At 52.4% G+C, this 18554-nt stretch overlaps 2 protein-coding genes across 6 annotated transcripts in view; one reads left to right on the top strand and one right to left on the bottom strand.

Annotated features, from left to right (window-relative positions):
- Window positions 1-11630, bottom strand: part of TMEM104 (transmembrane protein 104) — a 58819-nt gene extending 47189 nt beyond the window's left edge. For both annotated transcript variants that reach the window (XM_007091234.3, XM_015541656.2), the window contains exons 1-4: window positions 11513-11630; window positions 3110-3231; window positions 808-889; window positions 229-325 (exon numbers count right to left, since the gene is read on the bottom strand). In XM_007091234.3, the coding sequence (XP_007091296.2) occupies window positions 229-325; window positions 808-889; window positions 3110-3231; window positions 11513-11557 (346 nt within the window). In that variant the 5' untranslated portion in view covers window positions 11558-11630. The remainder of the gene's footprint in view (window positions 1-228; window positions 326-807; window positions 890-3109; window positions 3232-11512) is intronic.
- Window positions 11631-12448: 818 nt separating this feature from the next.
- Window positions 12449-18505, top strand: NAT9 (N-acetyltransferase 9 (putative)). 4 transcript variants are annotated; one of them, XM_042965508.1, is made up of 7 exons: window positions 12449-12566; window positions 13426-13511; window positions 14431-14540; window positions 15065-15208; window positions 15798-15857; window positions 16076-16170; window positions 16276-18505. In XM_042965508.1, exons 2-7 carry the CDS (start codon window positions 13435-13437, stop codon window positions 16408-16410), a joined length of 621 nt encoding a protein of 206 aa, XP_042821442.1. In that variant the 5' UTR covers window positions 12449-12566; window positions 13426-13434; the 3' UTR covers window positions 16411-18505. The 4 variants fall into 4 exon arrangements, with proteins under 4 accessions (XP_042821442.1, XP_042821441.1, XP_042821443.1 ...); XM_042965507.1 differs by having other exon boundaries at window positions 12449-12595; XM_042965509.1 differs by lacking the exon at window positions 13426-13511 and having other exon boundaries at window positions 12449-12595.
- Window positions 18506-18554: the final 49 nt, after the last annotated feature.

The raw sequence follows: 18554 nt of genomic DNA, 5'->3' as shown, positions 1-18554 counted from the left end.
AGGAGGATGAGTCGAACACCTCACATCGGTTCAAGCTTCCAGTGTGCCCAGGGTGATGAGGTGAGTAGCCTGACCAAGCCGCTAACATGAGCAAGTGGTGAATCCCGGGTCCCCGGCTAGTGCTCTGGCCTGACGGTCTCTGCAGAGAGACTCCGTTGCTCTCTCTACAAGGGAAGAACCTTGTGGGCCAGAGGGAGGTGCCTGCCGGCCTGTAACCCCAACACTTACGCACTGACAGGATGGGTCGTTTCTCTGCCCGCTCGTAGTTGTCCTGAACAAGGACGTCACTGTCGGAGGCTGTGGAGGAGTCCTCCTCTTCCTCCTCCTAGGAGGGGGTGGGGCGGGGGGAGGGAGGGGACAAACAAGGAAAAAAGAGGGGCACATAACTCTACAGAAAACCCACGGGAAACTGGAAAACCCATTTCCTTTGATCTTTCTTTCCAGAAGGCATCTAATTAGGGGCACCTCTCAACACCTCCATGCTGTCACATGAGAAGGCACAGACATGCAGATGTCAGATCTGAAGCTGCAATGCTGTTCCTGGGACTAGAGGTTCAGAATGATGAGTGAGCTCACGGTAGGGGGCTCAAGGGGACCCCTGACATGATGCTAAGGGAGCAGAGGCTGCATGTGTTCAGTGAGCTTATGCGGCTGTAAAGCTTTGGCTCTGGAACAAGGGTCTTGGAGACGTGCAGTGGACGTGAGCCCCCTACACATCGGGAGGGAAAGAACTGGCCCCTGAGGGCTGCCTCTTCTAGCACACAATTGGCCAGAGGCGCAGCCTGGAGACAAGGGCAATACACACACCTGGTGGTTTTCCATCCTCTTCCAGTGGAGCTGAGCGTTGGCCGCGGCCATGGCCTCTATCACGAAGGTAGTCGTCACAAAGCTGCGGAGTAAGGCCACAGTTTAATTGCCAAAGGCAGGTGGGAGGTTGGAGGTGGCACAATGAAAAAGGAAAAATCGTTTCAAGACCAAGAAGCCCAAAGCATTCTCTCTTCTGAGAGCTGTTCCCTAGGGGACTTTTGAGATGCATTTGACCTGGTAAAATGTGTGTGCGTAAGGGACATCTTGCGTGCTTGCCTTCATGTCCTTGTCTATGTTTAGAATATGTTCTGATGCACGGGAGAGAGGGGTGTGAAATAAGCTGATGGGGGCCGGGGGTAGAGCGTGAGCCTGGGGGAAGAGGGGACATGGGGCGATGTGGTACCGCACACCAAGAGGGGGCCTGCTGGGGGCAGAGCAGGGAGGAGGCCAAGTCACAATGGGCCTTCTGAAAGCTTCTGGGAAGGGCAGCGGGCAGCTCTCCACTCTCCGTGCTGGGACACAGACAAGCAGTCAGCTCCCAGGTCCATTCACTGATGGACGGGGCACAGCACGGATAACTGGAAAGGACATTAGGTTCCAGAATGTGTTTCCATGTTTCTGTCTTTCCTTCCTTTTTCGGCAGTACCTTTACTTTCCTAATAACCTAGCAAATGTAAAAATAAGCTTGCATTTTTATGGCTCGAGTCAAAAAGGACACTGAGAGGTGGCACCAGACATTTGCTGCAGAGTCAAACTAGAGTGCAAAACCATCTTCTCTCTTCTTCCGCTTAGGGAAGCTGGAGAGGCCCAGACTTCAGCCGGAGCTGGAGTGCATGGGTCCTCCAGTCAGCAGAGCTGCGGGGCAGGGTTGGGGGGGAGGGGGGAGCCGCCCTCCTGCTGGTAAACCCAAGGGTGGAGTCTCTCCCTGCTGAAGGACCCCAGACAGCACAGTCATCTCCATCCTTCTTGAGGCTCTAGCCCAGCCCTCCTCAAGTGCCTTCACTTGCCACAGGCTGACTGCTCAGCCACATCCACTCCATCTCAGGGGGTGGAGGGCAGCCAGTCCTAAAACTCCCATTCCAGGGCCTCAGCACCTTCTGGAAAGGTTTCTCATTATCTTGCCTAAGTGACCATTTTAAGGACTTCAGATTTTCCCTTCTTTTTGCAAATAAAACTAGAATCAATCTTAGTTAAGGCATAAAAAGGATTCTCATGGTTGCACAAAGCCAACTCATCGATCATGTTCAAATATAAATGGGCTGAGCAGGGAGGGGACATGGCCGCCCCTAACTGGGGACCCCCAATCATCACCTCCCATTCAGACAGCTGCCTGTGCTGAAGGTCCTTTAAAGGGGACAGCAGAGCCACAGAAGGACAAGGACTTGCAGTATGTAATGAGCCAAGGATGGCCACGAAACCCCCCAAGAGAAAATGAGTGAAGAAACAGAAATGTGAGCATTTTCCCATCCAGCCTCTTCTACGTCCCAATTTGCTTCACCTGTAACCCAACCCAAGAACAGTGCCTGGTGTCACTTCTCCCAGGGAAGGTCCTTCTGAGGGATGTTTCCAGGTGTTCCCTTGCCTCTTTTTGGCAGCCTATAGATTCCCACCTGGAAATGCATAGTCCTAATCCCTTACGAGCCTGGGGCTTGCTGAATACTTGCTGAATGACTCCCCGCCTGCATGCAGAATCCGAGAGGAGCCTCAAGTAGGATCTACCCTCTGTGAGGCACCAGCTGGTGAACCCCACACACCTGGCTCTAGGAGCAGGTGCCCCTGAAAGCTTGGGAAGGCACCGGGCACCTCTTTGCTGCCAGGCACAAAGTGGGCTGAGATTAACATGTGATTATGTGCCTCCCCGTGTGTTAATAATCACTTACTTTGTGGGCTATCTTAAGCAAATTCTAAATTCTAAACTGACTTCCCTTATCACTGTAGAGGTTTGTCAGATTCTTTTTCTGTGGCCAGGTGGTATTTTCTCGAAGAACAAAAATTGATGATGGTACCATCACTAAAGCATACAACCGGGGAAGTCAACCAGCCCAAGAGGCAACGTGAGCGCCACATGAAACATTCCAAAGCCCAGTTGGATGTCTTGACTCTTAACTGATCAGATTGTGTAACTGCTCCGTTAGCATGAGACCTGGAAGCCTTTGCGTCTCCTTTCCTGTCTCTGGGCCACTCTGGTTAGGATTCACCGTAGACATCTCCTTGCCCCCCAGGCACGCTTCCTCATGTTAATGAAGAGAAGTCAGGACTCTCTGGGCAGCCTCCTCCCGGCCCCTGTGTGCCAGCCTCTTACCTCATGAAGCCCAGGAACACCAGCAGGACCAGGCTGACGAGCCACCCGGCGGTGGCAAAGGCCTTGGGCATGGTGAGTGCACCAGTGCCCACGATGAGGTTAAACATGTACACCAGTCCCACCTGGAAGCAACAGAAGTGACCTTCAAGCTCTGAAATTAATTAACCTCTCCCAGCAGTGGCTCCCAAAGATGACCCTGGGTGACAGCCAAACTGGAGGCAGGGAGGCCAGAGAAGCAGGTCAGAAGGGAGAATTTGGCCGAGGTTCTAAGAAGGTGTGCTGTGCAACCAAATGCTAGGGAAGGGAACATCAACACTTGGAAGGCTGTCTGTCGGACCTTCCAAGAGGTCCCGCCTCCTGTCGGACCTTCCAAGAGGTCTCCGGTGTTTGGTTCCTTCTCTGCTTTTGGGCACCGCCCCATCACCTTGCCATTTCCTAGCATTCAAAGCTGCATCTCAGAGGTTAGCTCTCTGCCCAACCAGGCTGCAGGCTTCCTGAGGACACACTGCCACATCTGGGGTACCCGGCGCAAGGATGAACCACAGCGCTGACCTCAAAAAACCTCCACTCTTCCCAAGACCTCTCAGCACATGACCCAACCCTGCTCTATCCATTCTTGCCATTGTCCTTTGGGATGTCAACATTCATGCTGCTTCCTTTTCCCTACCGTCCTGCCCACACTGACTTCAGGGATTTTTATGAAAATTGAGATAGAATTCACATGTCATGAAATTCACCCTTTTAAGGTATTTGCCAATGACATATCTGATAAAGTATTAGCATCCAAAATATATATAAAAAACTTATACAGTAGCCAAAACCCAAATAATCCAATTAAAAAATGGGCAGAAGACATGAACAGACATTTCCCCAAAGAAGACATCCAGATGGCCTACGGACACATGCAAAGATGCTCAACATCAGTCATCAGGGAAATGCAAATGAAAATCAAAGCAAGACATCACCTCACACCTGTCAGAATGGCTGAAATCAACAACACAAGAAACAACAAGTGTTGGCAAGGATGTGGAGAGACAGGAACCCTCGTGCACTGCTGGTGGGAATGTAAACTGGTGAAACCACTGTGGAAAACAGTATGGTGGCACCACAAAAAGTTAAAAATAGAACTACCTATGATCCAGCAATTGCATTACTGGGCATTTACCCAAAAAATACCAAAAACACTAATTCAAAGGGATACATGCACCCCTATGTTAACTGCAGCATTATTTATGACAGCCAAATTATGGAAACAGCCCAAGTGTCCATCAACAGATGAATGGATAAAGAAGTGGCATATACACACACACACACACACACACACACACACACACACACACACACACTGAAATGTTATTCAGCTATAAAAAGAATGAAATCTTGCCATTTGCAACAACATGGGTGGATTTAGAAAGTGTAACGCTAAATAAGTCAATACAGAAAGATAAATACCGTGTGATTTCTCTCATATGTAGAATTTAAGAAACAAAATGAAGGAGCAAAGGGAAAAAAAGAGACTAAGAAATAGAGTATTAACTACAGAGAACAAACTGATGGGTACCAGAGGGGAGGTGGTGGGGGGATGGGGGAAATAGGTGATGGGGGTTACGGGGTGCACTTGTTGTGATGAGCATCCGGGGTTGTATGGGACTGAATCACTCTAACACTGTATGTTAACTATACTGGAATTAAAATAAAAAACTTAATTTAAAAAACCACCCTCTTAAAGGACACAATTTACTGGTTCTTAGCACCATCATCTAATTCTGCTTCATCACTCCAAAAAGAAGGCAGGTACCCACCAGCAGACCCTCTCCCTCGCCCCTGACAACCAGGCTCTGCGTGCAATTCCTGAGTCACTGACTTCAGATTTTAAATTCTCATTCACACTGACTTGACTCTAGCTGCTTTTTTTTTAATGTATTTTTGAGAGAGAGAGAGCATGCATGCAACAGTGTGTGTGTCAGGGAGGGGGGGAGAGGGGGAGGGGGAGGGGGAGAGAGGGGGAGAGAGAGAGAGAGAGAGAGAGACAGACAGACAGACAGACAGACACAGAGTCCAAAGCAGGCTCCAGGCTCCGAGCTGTCAGCACAGAGCTCGACGCGGGGCTCGAACTCACGAACCGTGAGATCATGACCTGAGCCAAAGTCGGACGCTCAACCAAATGAGCCACCCAGGCGCTCCTTGACTCTAGTTGTCAATTGTAATGTTCCTGTTTCTAGATCTCGATCAGGAAATTCCTTTCTCTGAGCTGAAGACTCCTGCAGCCTTATCCATTCCCACCAACACCTGCAGTCCCCTCACCCTCCCCACGCAGGCCACCCCCTCCACTCTGGCCGCATTTGCATTCTTTGGCCTCGTGTACAATGAGCTAGTTCCACAAAGTGCTCTCTACCCTCTACCCATGATTCACACACCCTCCCCTGTTCTGACCCTCCCGACCCCAGCCTTGGACAGACCCGGCGCCTGCTTCCTCTATTTCCTATATGAAGCTGCTAAAAGTTCCTGGAAATTTTTTTTTTCTTTTTAATTATAATGACTGGTTTTACCACAGATGAATGATTCCTTCACCTGTGCTCCAACAGCATTGATTTTCTTTATTCCACCATGGACTTCTTGGCATTTCCCAAAGGAAACCTCTTCAAGCCCTAGCCCCTGACCTCCACCTCTCTCAATTGAAGGCTGCTTCCTGTGTCACAGAGGTGACTGAGGCCATCTGATGTGCCCTCCGCCAGCTTCACTCCCTCTTCATTCAACAATCAGTGTCTGCATCTTTCCCACTCCCTCTCTACCCATGGGGGACATGTGACCTTCCTCCTGCACCCGAATTTTTGGGCTCAGTCCTTCTTTCTGGAATCTTCTTCCTACCAGCTCCTCCCCTCGGCCTACAAATGTCCTTGACACCTTTAAAACACCACCCTCTCGGGGCGCCTGGGTGGCTCAGTCGGTTAAGCGGCCGACTTCGGCTCAGGTCATGATCTCACGGTCCGTGGGTTCGAGCCCCGCGTCAGGCTTTGTGCTGAAAGCTCAGAGCCTGGAGCCTGTTTCAGATTCTGTGTCTCCCTCTCTCTGACCCTCCCCCATTCATGCTCTGTCTCTCTCTGTCTCAAAAATAAATAAATGTTAAAAAAAAAAATTAAAAAAAAACAAAAACAAAAAACCACCACCCTCTTGGGGCGCCTGGGTGGCTTAGTCGGTTAAGCGTCAGACTTCAGCTCAGGTCATGATCTCATGGTTTGCAGGTTCGAGCCCTGCATTGGGCTCTGTGCTGACAGCGCATAGAGCCTGCTTGGGATTCTTGGTCTCCCTCTCTCTCTGCCCCTCTCCCACTCACACTCTTTCAAAAATAAACAAACATTAAAAAAAAAAAAAACCCACAATCCTCTCACTACCCTTAACCCCACTCACCAAAGAAGCTACCTATTTCCTCTACCTTCATTTCCAAGTTTCTGTACTTTGCGTTTCCACTCCCAGAGCTCTTTTGCAACGATGTTCTTCAAAATCACCAATGACCTCCTATTTGCCCAATCCAATGACTTTCTTAGTCTTTACTCCTTCTTACGCTCTGATGTAAACTGTCTCCTTTCCCTCAGCAACTTCACTCAGTCCTGTGGCTTCACCTCCGCATCAGTCTTTCTGCAGACCTCAAATCCACGGTCTCTAGTCACCCCCGCCTTCCCCCTCCCGCGTATCCCAGTCCTAGCGATTCTACTTCTGAAGAGTCTTTTGTCGCTAGCTCTGGTCACACTCCCGTTTACAAACTAAATCGCTTCCAGCCTGGGCCGTGACCGCCGCTTCCTAACGGGTCTTCCTGTGTTCTACGACATTGGCTCGTTTACAGTTTGCTTTACTGCTTATCCCTGTTTAAAACAGCAACAGAAACACTTATGAACACCTACCCATCTCTCATTTTTACTTCCTTGTTCTTTAAAATACGTACTTTTTATATATGTATGTGTGTATATATACACACGTATATGTATAAATTTTCAAGTTTATTTTGAGAGAGACTGCACAAGCAAGAGAGAGGGACAGGGGGTGGGGAGGGAGGGGAAGAGGGAAAGAGAGGGAGGGGGTGGAGGGAGAGGGAGAGAGAGAATCCCAAGCAGGCTCTATGCTCAGCGCAGAGCCTGATGTGGGGGTTGATCCCATGACCCTGGGATCACAACCTGAGATGAAATCAAGAGTTAGACACTTAACTGACTGAGCCACCCAGGCACCCTGTGCTTCTCTGTATTTAGAAAATTTTTCTAAAACAACCACGTACTGAATTTTTTATCACACAAATTGGGGCCCATTCTCCCAGCGTTGTTGTTGTTGTTTTAATACAGCTGGGGGATAAGGGGCCGGGCAGTGGTTAGGGAGGGACAGGCTTCTAGGCAGGTGCTAAATGCACATCTGAGTGCTGGATAGGAAGGCATCCTGCAGACGGGAAAGAGCTCTGCTCACAGTCTGTTTACACTTGGCACAGGCCACCGGCCCCTCAAATCCCACCCAGCACTTGGACACACGCAAATGCTGCTTCCCCCACAAAGCCCTTCCAGTCTGCTCCCCACTTTTGAACCCCTAGAGCAAGACTACTTCCTATGTCCTGGTTCTCGATGTTGGTGTACTCATCCATTCCCCATTGCTACAACTGAGGTCCCGGTGTCACTTCTCAGGGTGCCTGGCACAGAGCCTCCAGCTAGGAATCCTTGGCTGAGCTGACTGGACCTGGCGAGGTCCTCTCTAACGTAAGCCTCACAGTCTCTGTCCCATTGTAAACACCATGGTCTCAGTGTGATCACACAGACAGATCCCAGAAGGATTAAACCAAGGTTGAACCGTGTTCCTACATCTTTCCCTGCAGCTTTGTTCTCCGCATGTTGCCCTTCTAAGCAAGAACACATATGAAGGGTAGACCCTTTTTCTTTTTGGAAAATGGCCTTGGTGAAGGTTCTCGTGAGAGGGAAAGTGACGGTTCTTTGCCAAAATGTTTTGTAACAGTACAAGAGGCATTTTTGAATTCAGTGATGCCTGAAGGTCTTGAGATGAAGGGTCAAGGGTCTATCTCTGGCTGAGCACTGTTGGAATTTGGGGCCAGATTCTTTGGTTGTGGGGCTGTCCTGTGGATTGTAGGATGTTTAGTAGCATCCCTGGTCTCTACCCACTAGGTTCTAGTACTCCCCAGCCTCGTGCCTGTGCTGGGATGATCACAAACGTCTCCAGACGTTGCCAAATGTCCTGGGATATGGGGGGGGGGGAGGGGCAAGACTGCCACCAGCTGAGAACCACTGCTGATAAAGACATAATCCCAACAGAAACTTCAAATAAGTCTCAGCGAAAAAGACCTTTAAAGGGCGCCTGGGTGCAGTCAGTTGAGCGTCTGACTCTTGATTTTGGCTCAGGTCACGACCTCAGTCAGTTAAGCGTCTGACTCGGTTTTTGCTCAGGTCATGATCTCAGGGTTGTGGGACTAAGCCCTCACATCAGGCTCCGTGCTGGGCACGGAGCTCTAATAAAAATTAAAAATTTTTGATTAAAAAAAAAAACACCCTTAAGAACTTTACAAAAGGAGTTAACTGGGATACGTGCTGTTAGCAGTTAGGAGCAGAAATGGGCAGTCACACTTCTCTTGCACTATTGACATTCTTCAGTTTCAAAGGGAGTACTCTGGGCCTAGGGGGGCTCAGGGAGCCCTGTAGGATAACATGAGATGTCTTCACCTTCCTGGCAAGAGTTAAACCCTTCTGACCTTCAGCAAAGGTGTCAGCGAGGACCAACTAGGAGTAGACTTATGGAGCAGGAAGCAGATCTGAGCTAAGCCACAAGCCAGGTCAAAGGTAGTTGTGGGGCAGGAGGAAGAGGAAGGAGATGTTCTCTTCTGCTGGTTACCTGACGGTTCTGTGGGGACAGCCTCGTGGAAAGTGTGGCCAAAAGCAGAATAAAGCCCCGCTGCAGGCTAAACCGTCTCTTCCCCTTCTCCACTCTTCCTCGGGATGGGGGACCTGCTCCCCTGTGCTCTAGGGATGTCAGTGCAGCGTTCCTGCTGCCTTACCTAATGCCTGGCGGCCTCACCTCCAGATGTGCACAAGGCAGGAGTTAACGGTGGTTTTTGCCCGCTTCCCCAATGACACTTGTCAAAGGAAACAGAAGGCAAAAGAGATGCGGAAGCAAGCGGCCTGTCCTTCGAAAGCAACAGCAACGATCTTTGGCAAGACTGGCTGGCAGGAGGGGCCCTTGGCCACTGATCCTTGTGCAGGTGGTGGTCCACTTCATCCTCTATTTGGATCACACAATCCCCGCAGTCCTGAGCCACTCCTGGTCCCCGTAAATAGGGAAACAGACATGCCTGTTCTGAGATCACTTTGAGGATGTGGGGGTGGCATATGGGCCTGAACCGTGTTCTGAATCCGGCACTCTCCTTGAGAGGGCCTGACAGGTAAGTCCTCTGAGGCCAGTCTGCTGAGTACAGGTATTTTTATGCAGAACAATGCAAGCTAAGGCAAACATCCCTAACACCCGAAAAGCAGAAAAGATCTGACAACAGGGCAACACAGAGGTAGGGAGAGGCTCTGTGTTGCGAATAACCCAAGTTATGAGCTGATGCACCTTCGTGAACCAAGTAAGTGCTCAGTGTCTCAGTTTCCCAAGACCTCGAGAGCGGGTCATGCCTGCCCTGTGCTGAGCAGGGGATTCCAAGCCATGTCCGCAGTGGAGTGAGTTCCACTGCTTTTCTGGGCTCTGCCGATGGGGAACCTTATGCCCTTCTCCTGGTCTCACAAGGGATCAAGAACCTCTCTCCCAGGATGGCAGAATCAGGGGAAAACTCAGAGAAAAGGCATGATCTCTCCTCAAACCCTGACCGCTAACTCCTGCCTAATACCACCTCACCACCGCCCATCTCTTCCCATCTCTCTCCACCGGTAGGATAAGAGAATGCAAGCAGTTGTTTATGGCAAATGCCCAGAGTAGGCCCTCAAACAAAACCAATCACACAGGAAAACCGGGGGTGGGAAGCAGAACGCACTGAGGCCTTCAGGCCTACTGCCCAATTTCCTGTGGGTATACGCCGACGTGTGAAATGATTATGTGAACTGGAGACACACAAGAAAGTGAGCATATCAAAATATTTTCCTTTTCAAAACTCAGTGTAACTCGTTTTCTCATCTCTAAGCATACAGATGCTCTGAGAAGCAGCAGGAACTTTTATGGACAATGTGGACACTTCACTGCTGATACCAGGAGGAGGCTGTGAGCTGTTACCCAGTTCCTCAGATGAAAGGACCACAATGAGGTTCAGTCCAAAGTTCAAGAAAGACTTCCCTCGATAAATTATGGAGGGGAAGGAGGCTCTTTAAGTGCTACACACAAAAGGCACAGATCCAGTAGGAACACTCTGGTGTGAAAATGGCTTTTTGCCAGCTATGTTCAGAGATGCTTATTTAATTTATTTACTTATTGGAGAGAGACAGCATGAGTGGTGGAGGGGCAGAGAGAGAGGAAGAGAGCATTCCAAGCAGGCTCCACACTGTCAGCACAGAGCCTGATGCGGGACTTGAACTCACAAACTGTGAGATCACCACCTGAGCCGAAATTAAGAGATGCTTAATTGACTGAGCCACCCAGGTGCCCCTCAGAGATGCTTCCTTATCCATCACACCACAGCTCGAGGGTCTGGGAAGCTAGCAGAAACAAAGCAGGGATTCCACAGGCTAGGTGGATCTAGAAAGAGGACTTTTGCTACTTAAGGCAGTGCTGCTTTTCCCTGGGATACTTAGTAGCAACATGAGTCAATCATGTGATTATTCCAATCCTCCAGCTAGGTATCCAGGCAAGAGGACTCTGATGTAACCACGACCAATCTTTTTATTACACAAGGAAGATAAACTGGGTGTACCGGTGGGAGGTGGGGGCGGGGGGGGGGGGGGTAACGCAGACCCAACACAGTAAGAAATCAGTCCTTCTAATTGTTCTAATTATAGACTCCAGCAAACTGCACTTGGAAGTCTCTGCTTTCTCTGCCTCTTACGCCATCCGAGACCATAAAAGCTGCACAATTTACAACTCAGCTGGCAACCAAAGTACTTTCAAACTGCTGAGATGAGCAAACCCAGAGTCAGTAGCTGTCAGTCACCATCTACCCACAGCAGCACAGCCCGCAAGTGTTAGTGGCCCCGGCATAAATATCGCAAGGCGTGAGCAAGTCAGTTTTGTTTCCTTGACCACTCTGACCAGCATCTACCACGTGAGCCAACCCCCATCACATGCTCTGAGCCAGGACCGCCGCAACGTGGCTCCTGCTGAATGGAGTTCCCCACCCTGGCTTTCGCCAGGGTCCAAAAGCAGCGGCAATCGCTAGTACAGTCGAGGAAGCACCCTGCTTCTCTAGGAGCCGGTGGCAACCATGTGGGTAAAACTCACGTAGGGAGAGTAGAGCTCCCCGGTCTCTGTGATTTCTCCCGCCATTTCCAAAAGTGAGGAAGGGTCGGTGGGCAGCCGAGTTTCTTTAGGTTTCTTCTCTTTCCGCCGGCTCCTGTGGCTCCCTAAGGCAAAAGAGCAGACTTCAACTTTCTGATAGACCTCGATGGAGGTGGGGGCACTTCTGGATGGCGCCCCTCCCCCCGCCCCCTGTACTTTTATTACAGACGTGGCCTCAACATCTGCCATGAGAGACAGCCCTAGATGACTGACACCAGGGTGGTTTCCTCGAACTTTTTCCTTGCTGTGCAGGGCATGAATGCATCCAGGGCCGCTCAGACTCCAAGTGAAACGAGGAGACCCACAAGCCACGAAGTCTCCCCCACCACAAGCGCCCCCTTTGCACACTCTGAGGTGGCTATCCACGTTTGAGGTCAGGAACAGCGAGCTCGCTACCACACACGGCAGCCCCAATAACTGTCACCTCCGCCTAGGGCAACAAACTGGGGGCTTTTCCAGGTCGCCTCCCAACCCAACTCCTGGTCCCCAAACCTCTCCTTTGGAACGAGTCCTCCATTCCCCGCCCCCCGCCACCTGTATTTTGCCCTGCCTCTGGGCTCCCCAGCCTCAAGCCTCCCCCTCTTCTCAAGAGCCCCGCTCCGAGCCTTTCCCCGACTTATTCCTCCCTCCCGGAGGGGCCCCGAGTCTGGCGGCGCCCCAGCCCATCCCACCCTCCCGCCGGACCGGACACCTGCACGGCGGCTGACTCCCGGCCGCCGCCTCCAACCCCTCCGCTGCCGCCGGCGCCAGCTGTCCCGCACCAGCGCGCGCAGCGCGCATGCGCCCGCGTTCGGAGCCCACCTAGCCCGTGCGCGCCCTGGGCGGGGCGCAGCGCGCTGATTGGGCGCCTTGCGGAGGCGGGACCGGGATTGGGCCGGGGCGGCTGCCGTCTGCGTGGCGGAAACCGGGGAGGGGCGCTCCCACGCGCGTGCGGGCTGGGAGGCCGCGGGCCGGTGGGGAAGCTGGGCTTGTCTCAGGAGGCGGATCGCCCCCTCGGGTGGGGACGCTTTCTTCGGCGGGGAGTGGGTGTGTGTTGAGCCGTTCTGGGACCCCGGTGTTGGGGGTGGGGTGGGGAAGGAAGGGATCGAGGAGAGTAGCCCACAGGTCCACCCTAAGGGGAGGGGAGTGAGAATTTAAGTCTGCCTCACCCTGAAGGAGCCTAATTAGGCCTGGCTTGGTGGGTAGGGAGGAGAGAGGGCCCGAGTCAGGTGGGGGGGGGGGGTGTCGCTGGGAGAAGGGGTTGGAAATAGGCTTAAAGCGGGGCTGAAAATTGATCGTGGGACCGAGTGTCAGGACTGGGGCGCGTGATGGGAGCTTTGGGGTTAAGTGTCGGTACTTGAGCTCCAGGCTTCCACGTTCGGCGAGGTGGGACACGCAGACATGGCAGCTCAGGCTTAACCCCCTGAGATGCGATTCAAGAACTGTTTAATTATCTTTAATTTTTTTTTTCAACGTTTTTTATTTATTTTTGGGACAGAGAGAGACAGAGCATGAACGGGGGAGGGTCAGAGAGAGAGGGAGACACAGAATCGGAAACAGGCTCCAGGCTCCGAGCCATCAGCCCAGAGCCTGACGCGGGGCTCGAACTCACGGACCGCGAGATCGTGACCTGGCTGAAGTCGGACGCTTAACCGACTGCGCCACCCAGGCGCCCCTGTTTAATTATCTTTAACCAGCCCGCTTCCCCTTCTCTCAAGGGGTCTAGAGTCGTGTTCTCTGAAGTGTTTGGAAGGAAAGGACCAAGGTTCTTCTGACAGCTTAGCCCCCGGGAGACATTCAGTGAACTGAAGGCTCAGGGCTCCCACCCTAAGTGGGAGGAAACAAGGTCCTGAAGTGTTTGCCCTCCCCACCTGCAGGCTGCTACCATGAGATTAAATGAGAACATCTTGCTGCTGGGAAAGAAGGTGGTGCTGGTACCCTACACCTCAGAGCACGTGCCTAGGTAAGGGTCCACCTAACATGGGGTGCAAGCCAGTTCTCCAAGGTGCAGCCAGGAGGGCCTCCCTTCCTTAGCCCCAACCTCAGAGGCTATTTCCTCTAAGAAGGAGAAGCATCATCGTTTGGAGCAGTAATGACAGAAAAAAGTGGATGCTGAAGCAGAGGAGGACGACTTCCCTTCAAGTTACTCATCCCCCGCTTTTCCCTTTCATCCTCCCAGCTTCCTTTTTGGACTTTCAGCAAGGAATTATTTAAAGTGAATGTGTGTAAGAAAAGAAGGAACTGCCCAATTGTAAATTAGTGACGTTCTTCTGGCGTCAGTGAATATGTTCCGTTCTTGAAGACTTAATGTCAGCTTGTCATGAAACTGAGCTGATGGGTTGTTCTGATGTCTACTGTTTTAAGAGGCCAGAACTGAGTCGCAGGGTCAGACTCTTGTGTGTGGGGGGGGGGGGGGGGGGGGGCGGTAATTGGCAATTGACAGATGTCTCCTAGACTGGGATGGTGCGGATGTGGGGGTGTATTCTCTACTTGCGGTTTCTTTTTGGGGGATTCCTGTGCTCGGCCTTTGTGGAGATCTGTCCAGCCTTCCTTACTGAGGTCAGCCTGCTAGACACTTCCACTCAGGAATTTGAGGAATGTTTGAGTTCAGACTGCTCCCCCGCACTGACCCCTGAGACCGGATGGGAAGCTGGACAGACAGAACTGATCCCTCCTGCTGCTCTCTTGTAGGACCAGTCTGGGTCTTGTGCTGGTGGCTCTCTGTCTTAGGAACTACTGTGACCCTTTCCTTGGGTCTCTTATGAGCCCTCTGTTAGCCTTGTGGGCCTCTCTTTTCTACCAATTTCCTCATCTCATAAAATGTCAGGCCCGCGCTTCTGAATCAGTCCTGCATGCCAAAGGTCATCCCCCTGTCCCTACAGGTACCACGAGTGGATGAAATCAGAGGAGCTGCAGCGTTTGACAGCCTCTGAGCCCCTGACCCTGGAGCAAGAGTATTCGATGCAGCAGAGCTGGCGGGAAGATGCAGACAGTGAGAAGCAGAAGCCCTGTGCTGGCTCCAGAGGCAGTCTCCTGGTTCCCTCTCTCCCTTTCTCATTCCCAGCTGTAGCCCTTCCAGGGCCACAGAAACTTTGTGAAAAGCCCTTCATGAAAAATCCGGAAAGTGCCTGAAACCGTCATACTCTTATGCCCACTGAAGCCAGTCCCCGTGGCTGATGCTTCTGTCTTCTTCCCCACTCACTGCATCAGGCCTGGGAGAGAGAGTAAAGCATTTGGGGCTCTGGCTGTAAATTGAGGCCCTGCCCCTCACATCTCTTGCACAAACCCAGTTGTGGTTACTGCTCCCTGAGAATACAGCTACTGTTCAGGGGAGACTGTCTTTTCCCGCGTGAGGCAAATTTAGGGCTTTGTAATCCGCTAAAGGGAGCTCTGGGCCCCTTTTTCTCCCGGCGGACAGAGGCGATGTTCTGCAGCTCTCTGGTTTGGGTGGGAAGACTGTCGTTACTCCCCTGCTTTGGGGAGTGGAGGCGATAACCCTGTCGCCTCCCTCCTCAGAGTGCACATTCATTGTGATGGATGCAGAGAAGTGGCAGGCCCAGCCACGCACCACTGAAGAGAGCTGTATGGCAGGAGATGTGAACCTCTTCCTCACAGATCCAGGGGAGCCCTCCTTGGGTGAGATTGAGGTCATGATTGCAGGTTTGTTCCACCTGGCCCTGCCTTCCCTCCCTTCTGGCCCTCGATCTGCTGAACCCTAAGCCAGCTGGGGCTGCAGAAGGTCCTCAGCTCAATGGAGGGTTCCACGTTAGTAAGCCCAGCACCTAGTGGCTCACCCGTGGAGGTTTCCTTTATTCTCATGTTATGCTTAGATGCGAATTTAACCTTTGGTTTGGGGGTCTTCCAACTTCATCATGCCCCATCCTTGCTAGGGGGGTACTGGGCACTGGGGACCCTCCCAAAATAAATGAGCGTATCTGGAGCATCTTCCCATGCTGTGGGAGGAGCCTCGCTAGTTTGTGTCCTTCTTGGTCCACAGCCTTTCCCCAAAACTGTCCTCTTGAGGCAGCACACTGAGGTTAAAGGGTCAGCTTCGGGGTCAGGTTGCTGGGGGTCTCTAAGCTTAGAGCGCTTGTGCAGGTCATTTTAATTTCTGTGTCTGTTGCCTTATCTGCACAATGGTAATAATAGTACTGTGTAGGGCTGCGAGGGATGAAATGAGGTTTTAGCTGTTCAGGACCTGCGGTGGAGCCTGGCACACAGCATCAGTGACTATCATTGTTTTTCTTAGAGCCCAGCTGCAGGGGCAAAGGCTTTGGCACCGAGGCTGTTCTCATGATGATGTCTTATGGTAAGGAAGTCTGAGCAGACAGTGGGAGAAGTGGCCAGGCCCAGGTGAGGGTGAGGGCACATGAGGGCATGTTGGGAGTGGGCCTTCTCCAGGCCTGAGGGTGGGGGGGCAGGTGACAGGTGCCTCCAAGGCAAAATGGGACAGGAAGGGCAGGAGGTGTGTGTGGGAGGGGGGCTTCACCCTGTGGCTTGTCCCTCTCTTTTGATCTTCTCTGGGAGGAGTGACCAAGCTAGGTCTGACCAAGTTTGAGGCTAAAATTGGGCAAGGAAATGAACCAAGTATCCGGATGTTCCGGAAGCTTCACTTTGAGCAGGTAAGGATGTCACTGGTGGGAGGGTGAGGCCTGGGCGGTGAGCCCCAGTGGTGCTAGAGCTCATAGCTGTAACTTAGCTGGCTCTGCTCTCTCTGGTTCACATAGGTGGCTGTGAGTAGCGTCTTTCAAGAGGTGACGCTCAGACTGACAGTGACCGAACATGAGCGGCAGTGGCTTCTGGAGCAGACCAGCCATGTGGAAGAGAAGCGCTATAGAGATGGGCTGTCAGAGTCCCGTTGACCACTGACTTTGCGGGCAGCCACCCTGTGTGAATGGGGGTGGTGGGACCACGCAGTCCAAAGGAGGTGAACCTTTGAGGCCTTTGGGGCAGAGTGCACCTACCTCCATCTAGCCTGGGAGCCTCCTTTTGGGGCCCTTCAGATTCTGGGCTGGACTTGCCTTGGCCTCCCTCAGGCTGGCAGTGTGGATGAACTGCTCCAGGGCTGGCCAGGAGAAACCTGGAGTGGGCTCTCAGACCTGGAATGGACAGCACGAATCCACAGGAGGCAGGGTGGAGGTGGGAACAGAGGTGAATGGGGGCCTGGTGAATGGCCAGGACGCCCCCTTTCCCTTGGAAGGGCAGAGGCGGTGCCCTGGAGTGGAGGCCCTGACCTGGAGTAAAGTGTACTACACAGCACTTTCCCCTGCTTTCTCCTTGGGCCTCAGTGGTGAGCCACCAGAAGGTCCAGCCTGCAGCATCTAGTCCAGCGTGGTAGGATCAGGGCAGGAGGAGCTCAGTCTGCTTTTGTCCTGCAGAAGTAGGCTAAGTGTGACCCCAAGAAGTTTGGAAGTGAATGAGCTAGGCCCTGAAAAACAGGAGGCTTGGAAAGTGAGCATGTGTCCTTTGTCCTTGCTGCTTCTCTTTGGACCCAGGAGTGAGTTTTGGCTGCAGCTGCTTGTGGCTGAAGCACTGTTCTGTTGAAGCCTGGAGCCTCTGCTCAGTTGCAAGGGCTGCAGGAGGAAGCAGAAGCCACTCAGTGGTACCTTCCTGAAGGTACCTGTGATCTCTTACTCTCTACCCCTCACTTCTCTGCCTCCGGGAGCAGCTGCACCTGACAGAGCCACAAGGAGGCGCTAGAGACACAGGTTCGGAACGGCCAGGCTGCCTGGTGCTTTAACAGGCAGAGAGCTGGGCCAGGTCTCCCAATTCAGAGTGAGGGGGTGGGGGCTGGGGGAACGCCCCTAGATTCCTAACTGTCCAGTCATGATCTGCGATGGTTATCAAGGCCAGACACGTTTCAAAACAGTCACGGAAGAGACCTTCAAGAGTACCTAGGGTATTCCCAAGGGGAGGAAACCTGCAGGTGAATTGCAGTGATTTGCTCAAGGTGTCGAGCATTTGATGGCAGAGCCAGAACTACTGCTGAGGCCCTCAGTTCCCAGTCCCCTTGATCCTGGTGAATCCCACTAGAATCTGACCACATTTGGAAGCCCCCTTTGTACTGTGTCCGGCCCCTCAGTGGTAGGGAAGGGGTAGGAGTTCTGGCCTTCAGCTTAGTCAGAGGCCCCCAGGGCTTCCCTACTCAACGGGTGAGGTAGGGAGGGGTCCTTCCACTGCCCTGTGGGGCAGTCTTCAGGCCTTGCTTACCAGAAGGGACCTCGACATGGGCCAAAGGATAATGGCAAGGTTAGGAGGGGGCGGGCCAGACGCCAGGCCGTTGGTGCCCTGAAAAGGTTTGGAATGGTTTCTCTTGCCACTGGTGGGACTCTAAGCCCTAACTAGAGACCAAGATGTCCAGATAGTGACTCATTCTTAACTCCCTTTGATTAGCTGTCTCTTGCAGCATCAACTTTTCCTTCTCTGCAAGCACCAACCCAGGAGCCTCTGGGCCTGGCAGTGTCAGCCCTTGCGGGCCACTTTGGCAGGCTTCTGGGATGTGGCCTCAGGTGCCACGGGTGTAAGAGCCCTGGATCTTTTTGAGGAGGAGCAGGGCATTTTGCCCTTGGAAAGTCCCTTCCACCCCACCTGACACAGAGCATGTCCTGGGACTCAGTGGGCTGGGTTTGTTTTCCCCTAGTTCTGGAGAGCTGCCCTCCAATCCTGTCCACGGCCAGATAAGATAGAAAATCTGGTGCCAGCTCAGCCCACTCCAGGGCATCCTGCACCCCACTGGCTGAGTGGGAAGATCAAAGCCAAGTCTTCGTATTCCAAATGCAGCTCCATTTGGGATTCACAGTTTCAGCGCTCTTGAATTAAAACTGCATAAAGCCTTCTGGCTGTGTGGATCTTACCTCCCACTTCCTACAACTGTTTCTCCGGGGCAGGACTTGGGCAAAGCTCAGGCAGCTGCAGGGCCCAAGGCCCTCTGATTTATAGCTGCCCACATTCTGTTCCCTGGCCTGGAGTCAGAGAGCCCTGGACTGTCTTCCCGTCCAGCTGTACC

The sequence above is a fragment of the Panthera tigris genome, chromosome E1 (genome assembly GCF_018350195.1).
Source record: "Panthera tigris isolate Pti1 chromosome E1, P.tigris_Pti1_mat1.1, whole genome shotgun sequence".
Taxonomy (NCBI): Eukaryota; Metazoa; Chordata; class Mammalia; order Carnivora; family Felidae; genus Panthera; species Panthera tigris.
Note: the sequence above shows the minus strand (reverse complement) of the source record. Positions and strands in the feature narration are given on the sequence as shown.